This window comes from Brassica oleracea, chromosome C7 (genome assembly GCF_000695525.1).
Source record: "Brassica oleracea var. oleracea cultivar TO1000 chromosome C7, BOL, whole genome shotgun sequence".
NCBI lineage: Eukaryota > Viridiplantae > Streptophyta > Magnoliopsida > Brassicales > Brassicaceae > Brassica > Brassica oleracea.
Window position 1 is genome coordinate 45676966 of NC_027754.1, and position 7283 is coordinate 45684248.

General features: G+C 36.7%; 1 protein-coding gene across 1 annotated transcript in view; it reads right to left on the minus strand.

Annotated features, from left to right (window-relative positions):
- Nucleotides 1–6553: 6553 nt before the first annotated feature.
- The window catches only part of LOC106303442 (glutathione S-transferase T3-like), a 3381-nt gene continuing 2651 nt past the window's right edge, over nt 6554–7283 (minus strand). Inside the window, exon 2 of the mRNA XM_013739708.1 lies at nt 6554–7276. Within this exon, the coding sequence (XP_013595162.1) occupies nt 6554–7276 (723 nt within the window). The remainder of the gene's footprint in view (nt 7277–7283) is intronic.

The window sequence follows — 7283 nt, forward strand, 5'->3', positions numbered from 1 at the left end:
CTTAGGTCCCATAATGTTTTCTGAGTTTTTTCAGCTGAAAATTTTTTAAAGAAAAAAAATATAGTAGGAAAAGGGGTAAAAAACACTAACTATGAAAAACAAATATCAATCTATAATCGTTAAGACATTGTATTCACTAAGTTTAACACATATTTGTAATCATGCCTAGAATGACATATTCAAGAGGTAAAAAACAGGCATATTCATGAGGGCATTTTCGTCATTTACATTTGACTATATCCGGTCTTCTTTTTCTTCAGTCATCTTCCCCAATTTTTGCATTTTTGAAATCGCAGACGAACTGCGGAGACGAAGCAGCAGATAGGCCTGGGCATTTTAACCTGGACCCGAAGACTCGAACCGGAACCGACCCAAAAATACCCGACCCGGAACCGGACCGAAAATTTACAAGTACCTTTTGGGTCTAAATTTTTTTTACCCGAAAGAACCGGAACCGAAAAGGAACCGACCCGAATAGACCCGGACCCGAAAAGAACTGACCCGAATAGACCCGACCCGATAAGAACCGATTTGTACCCGACTTAAAAACATGTATATCTAAAACTATGATGTTTTTGTGTTCTATTTTATATATATTATTTTATGATTTAGTTGAAATATCTTTTGTTAACAACATTTGTTATTATTTTTTAATATTTTTAAAGTAATATAAAGCTTTAAAATGTAAAATTTAAAGTTTTAAAATGTTTTATTTTAATTATTAATAGTTTTATTTAAGTTGTTTTGTAAAATTTTAGATATATATGACAAATATTCAACTAAAGTTGACGGAATTGGGTATATCATGTCCTTTTCAGATCCTAAATACCCAAACCCGACTCGGACCTGATATGGACCTGAAAAATTACGGGCATTTTATGGGTATTTTAATTATAGACCCGAACCGATCCGGATCCGAGAAGAACCGACCCGAACCCGAACCGAAATTTTTTAAGTACCTATTGGGTCTAAATATTTAGGACCCGAAAAGACCCAGACCCGAAAGGAACCGGCCCGAAGACCCGAACGCCCATGCCTAGCACCAGAGATGAAGTTCTTCACTAGCAAGATGGCTTCACTAGCCTTCTTTGTCGTTATACATCGTCAAGATTGACAAAGGCACAAAAGATGAAGTTATTCACTAGCAAGGTGGCTTCACTAGCTTTCTTGTTTAGTGAATGTTGTTTCGAGGATAGGTTTGAACTTTGGCTACGATTGATTCATTGAGGTCAGATTCTGTGAAACTGAGAATCGTTTCTTGTTTAGTGAATGTTGTTTCGAGGATAGGCTTGAACCTTGGCTACGATTGATTCAATTGATGATTCTCCTGCGCTGAAATTAAAAGCACAACTAATCTTTAAGAAATTGCATTCACTAAATTTAATACATATTTATAATCATGAGGTAAAGAACAAAAAAATACTTTTACTAAATTACAGTCGCATAACATCTGTATATTCAGTGAAAGAAAATAGTGGTATATTCATGAGGGCATTTTCGTCATTTACAATTGACTATATCCCGCTTTCTTTTTTCTTCAGTCATCTTCCCCAATTTTTGCATTTTGCAATCGCAGACTAAATGTAGAGACGAGTCAGCAGAGATGAAGTTAGTCACTAGCAAGATGGCTTCACTAGCCTTCTTCGTCGTTATTCTCAGCATCTACATCGTCGAGATTGACAAAGGCACCAAAGGTTCTGCCGAAAAGGATTTCATTTCAAAGAGCTCCATGTACATGTCCGTACGCCGAGAAATTCATCTCAAAAGTTGTTACATAAATCTACAAGGCCGGCTGATTTTAAAAATTAAGAGATTTTTTAATTTTGCATAGAGTTTTGTTAGATCTTCTCAAGATTGTATTTTTTATTTATGAAATTAATCAGATTTATCAAACAACTTTAAAAATCTAATTGAATGATAAATCAATAAAATTAAATTTTCTAAAATAACAATATAACAATCAATAGAAAGACCCCAACATTTTCGTTCTGCTTTTATTATGCATCTTGAGATCAACGATTTGGTCTTCAGTGCTTCCTCATTGATTTTGGCGTCAGTGACTCCTCATGAAGAAAATTCAATGTTACGGATCATCGTGGAATAAGGGAACGGCTCAGCTTCCAAGGGAGCGATGCAACTCTTCAATTCTAGAGGTTGCGATGCAGACGAAGGTATTGTTGTTGTCTTTCTTTTGAGACGGCGGTATCATGATCTGAATGAGTAAAACGAATATGTGCCCCACAAGAGAACGCAGGAAAAGTAATCAGGAGTAAAACGATGATGAAGAAGCTGATCATTAGTTTAGAAACTTTTGCCATAGTAGCTAGAGTTTGTTTTTAGTGTAGAAGATAGTGAGAGAGTTGTGATTTAAGGTGCGTCTCCCTTTGTTTATATAGATTGATGAGGGAGAAAAATATAACCGACCCTATTTTTCCTTTTATAGAAACCGACTTTACCTATACTTGTTCTCATAAATTCAAGATAAATCTCAAAATTCATTAATTATCTTGCAAGGAATTTTTAGTTTTATTTTTTTCCTCACTTATTTGGCTTGTTACCATTAAGTTCACAAAAAATATCTACTAACACATAAATAGATAAGGATGTTTTATCTATTTAGTTTGTGACTCTCTTCTGATACATTCGTAAACAACATACAATATACACCGTACGTGAATTATTAGAGAAGCTTAATCAAGCTGCGTAGTCAGGCATTGTGAACGTGCTCATCTATAGAAACACAATCAAATGTGTAACCATTGTGTCTTATGATGCTAAAAAGAGCGAATGGAGAGTTACATTTACCGAAAAGTGATACCCCAATCAACGCATCAGCCAGAACTTTACCCATCCAAACATACCAACTTTGTATATGATCAGAGGCCACCCAACGGCCATGAAGGCGAAGACACAAGCCATACTTATCTTGACCCTGTTCACTTCCCTCGGTCTAAACTTTCTCAGATTGAAGTGCCAGTTCACCCTATCAGAAACACTTCCTATCATTAAGTAATCAATATACAGAGAAAAAACCTTGATAAGTGCTTAAAGCGTTAAGAAACTTAAATGTATATATACCAGTGAGCTATGGACTACCAAGGCCTAACTCTGGGCCACATACAAAAATTGATTGCCTTTTGCAGAATGGGCGATGACTCAAACTCCTCTGGTGGAACTGTTTGCCAAGCTGTGTCATACACAACTTGATTTAGTCCAAGTAGCTTATTCAGAGTTGCGGTACATGTGAGCTGGGTGATCCATATATATGACAGTAATACACACACAAAAAATCCACATAAAATGTGATCAGAACTGATAGGAAATTAGCTGAAAATCACGTTTTACCCCTAATTTGATAGATTAGGTTCAGCCATAAACAACATTATGTCTTAGTCATAGGATTGGTTGTTTTGGGTTTTAAAAAGCAGTTCGAACTAGAAACTAAAGTTTTATTTTGGTTCATTTTTCTTCTTTCACACACTATATACGTAACATTAACGGATCCCGGCCGGTGGTAAAAATAAAGGAAAAAAGTTATCGCACTGTATGACACTATCTGTATATGATAGTGTTCCTATATATTTGATCGCATTACCTAACTTTAATTTTAACCGGCTCACACTATTGTTCGATGAGTTCGTTAAAAATAGTTTTCGTTTGTTTGATGTCTTATCACAAATTCACAATCAATGATCTACACAAAAATGTAGCTAGTTATTCGAACCAAACACACACCATTACTGATTTTATGCAGAGCTTCCATGTGAATCTTTCTTGTCCGCTAGTTACCGATGGTATTGCAACTGCAATCAATTTCTCCAATGTACATATGGTTCACGAAAATTATATATATACATATATAGTAACCTAAAATACAAAACTCCTTCATGCATATGATTATTCTTTCCAAAATTCTGGAAGTAACTTATAAGTAAGAAATAAACGGAAGTTACGAACCCCAATAATATTGAATTTTTACGTATTACTAAATAGATTTTCGGAATAATTTGATATTTAAGACCGGAAGCTTGTGGTCAAGTGGCAAGGGGAAGGACTTGGGATGTCACCACATTTCAAGTTCGATCCACCTACCATGCGAAACTAAGTCACATTTTCCTGGTCACCTACACGGATATGGTTATTGCATTTCGGCCCATTTGAATACCCGGGAAAGAGTCTATCTGTGGGCTGTACCTCCCACCCGGGGGTTAGGTATGTGTCTTTAATAGACCCGGGTTTAATCCTTTTAGTTTAAAAAAAAATAATTTGATATTTAATATACGAATCAAAGATATAGCATATTATTGGACTTCTACGGGTTTGTCGCTGTCTAATGCCAGTCGAAACGTCTTTGTCCTTCGTAAGAGAAAAATATGGAATCATAGCACAGACAAGATGAGAACAGGTTGGTGTTGATAATGGTACTGAATGAAATAATTAAATTTAACATTTTTTGTATTAAATTATTGCATTGTAATTCATATTGCAAGTAATACCTACATGCGGAGTACATTATATTGGTGTTTGGCTTTCACGTCCAATTATGTCACACGTGTTAACTTTTTGCTGGCTCTCCACAAACAAAGGATTTCATTTCTAATGACAATGGTGATGAACTGACAACGATGATAAGAGCACTTGCAATGGTGATCCCCACATTGGGATCCTTGGCAATTGTTTAATATATTTTTTTTTTGTTTTTTTTTTGTTTGAACAGTGAAGGATTCGAGTCCAAAAAGCTCGTCCAATGGTGATCCCGAAGACGGAGTCCTTAGCAAGAAAATATTATTATTTTTTTGTAAAAAAAGTAAAATTGAAAATTTATTAATTTCATAATTAAAATAAAAGGGACAAGGATTCAATTTAAAGATACAAGGATTAAAAGATACAAGGTTTAAATATAAAGATACTAATTATTAATATTCATCGCCAAATTTATTCCAAATGTTTTCGATCAAATCATTCTTCGATCGTTCATGAGTTTGCCTATCACGAAGATATTTTCGGTTGGGAAATATATTATTGAGAATTGTCGGGATTTCGTTTAGTGTAGGGTTTGCGTTTAGGACCTCCGAAGTTCTGGAAGATGCTCCTTCTTCAAATTCTGAAATATCGTACCGCATTGAATAACCATCTCGTTCATCTTCAACTATCATATTGTGTAGTATGATACATGCTCTCATTATCTTTCTTATCTTCTCTTTGGCCATCGTACGAACCGGGTTTTTCACAATCGCAAACCGAGCTTGCAATACTCCAAAAGCACGCTCGACATCTTTTCGGATTGATTCTTGAACTTGAGCAAATAACTGTTGTTTAGGACTTTGAGGGAGTGTGATAATTTGGATAAATGTTGACCATTTTGGATATATACCATCTGTGACGTAATATGCCAACTTATACATGTGGTTGTTGACCATGTACCTCACCCTGGGAGCTCGACCTTCTAAAAGGTCATCAAACAGAGGAGATCGATCGAGGACATTAAGATCATTTAAGGATTAAGATCATTTAGGGTACCTGGAAGACCAAAAAATGTGTGCCAAATCCAAGATCTTGTGAAGCTACGGCCTCTAGGACAATAGTCGGTTTTCCGTGTCCACGGGCGTATTGTCCTTTCCAAGCGGTTGGACAATTTTTCCACTCCCAGTGCATACAGTCAATGCTCCCGACCATCCCAGGAAACCCTCGTTTCTCTCCCATATCGAGTAGTCGTTGAAGATCCTCTGCTGTGGGTCGTCGCAGATACTCATCTCCGAATAACTGTATTATCCCATCAGTGAAATGATGTAAACAAGAAAGTGTAGTGCTCTCACCAAGTCGGAGATATTCGTCAATTAAAAATATTTAGATTTCTTCTACTTTTGAATCTTTTCTATTTTTTTTCTTCTACTTTTAAATATTTAGATTTGTTCTACTTTTGAATCTTTTCTATTTTTTTTTCCTTCTACTTTTAAATATTTAGATTTGTTATAACTTTTAAAAAACCAGTGTTTACTAGCAACTTTTAAAACTAAATGATAAAGACAATTTTCGGCCATATCTCTTCATTGGTTTGATCCAGATAAACCTGTGAAAATGGTAATAACTTTCAAAAACAAGAAAACGAAAACAAAAACAAGAAGCGAAACCTGATTATGGTTATGGTACGAGAAGCATGTTGATGAGATGGATACAAAGGATTGAGAGAAGCAAGTAGCAGAGCAGACAAATATTACAATGGTTTTCGTTCCAAAATATTACAAAGGTTTTGGTGATGAGGTTTTTGATGTTGAGGAGAAATAGATACATATCCGACTACTTATACTACAAGAAGGGAAAACCCGTGACTTATGAGCAGGAACTACATGCCAAAATGCTCTCAGTACTCTAAATCCACCCGTGACAACTCCGCATTAGCTAAGGAACAAAAGAACTCCTATCCTCCCGTGACTACCTGCAACAACACGTTTAAAAAATGGTTAGTTTAGCTGTAACAACTAAGCAAGTACACACATCACACAACAAGTACTAACTTTTCCTGCAAGTGACCTCAAACAACACACAGTACACATCATAACATTTCAGACATAAGCTTCATTTTTAGTGTTGTTTCGATCTCAGACAATGGCTCTTTCTTGGCCAGCAAGCGATCAAGGAGTTTATTTCTAGACAGTTTTTCCTTAAGTTCCAAAACGCCTTGTAGCTTAGACAACTCCTCATCTCGACCACTCTTTTTCTTCTTACTGGCACCTTTCGCAGCCTTTACCGCGACTGGTCTATCCTCATCTTCTCCAACAACATTTTCTTCTGGTCCGTCAAGATCCACCACTGGCCTCCGCTTTTCCTTTCCACCATCCTTATCCATATAAGTGGAGGCCCATTTCTGCTCATGCCTTAGCTCTCTCCAGCAGTGATCGAGTGTGAACTTGGTATCGTACTTGGTGAAGAATATGTCGTAAGCAGCTTTGATCACATCATCATCATTTTGGCCGCTTCTCTGCTCCCTCAGCGCCTGGTTGTAGCAACCAGTGAATCTGGATACTTCATGATTGATCCTAGACCACCTCTGCTTACAAGAAGTAACCTCTCGCGGTACTTCCCCAACGAGCTGAGGGCTGGCGTTGTAGTAGTCTACAATACGCTTCCAGAAAGCAACAGCTCTCTGCTCGTTGCCTACGAGAGGGTCCTTACTGGTGTTAAGCCAAGCACCAATAAGGATCCTATCCTCTTTGGGTGAATATTTCCTTCTATCTGCAAAGGTCTTAACAGACTCCTCAGGGACTTGCCTACGAGACTGACCA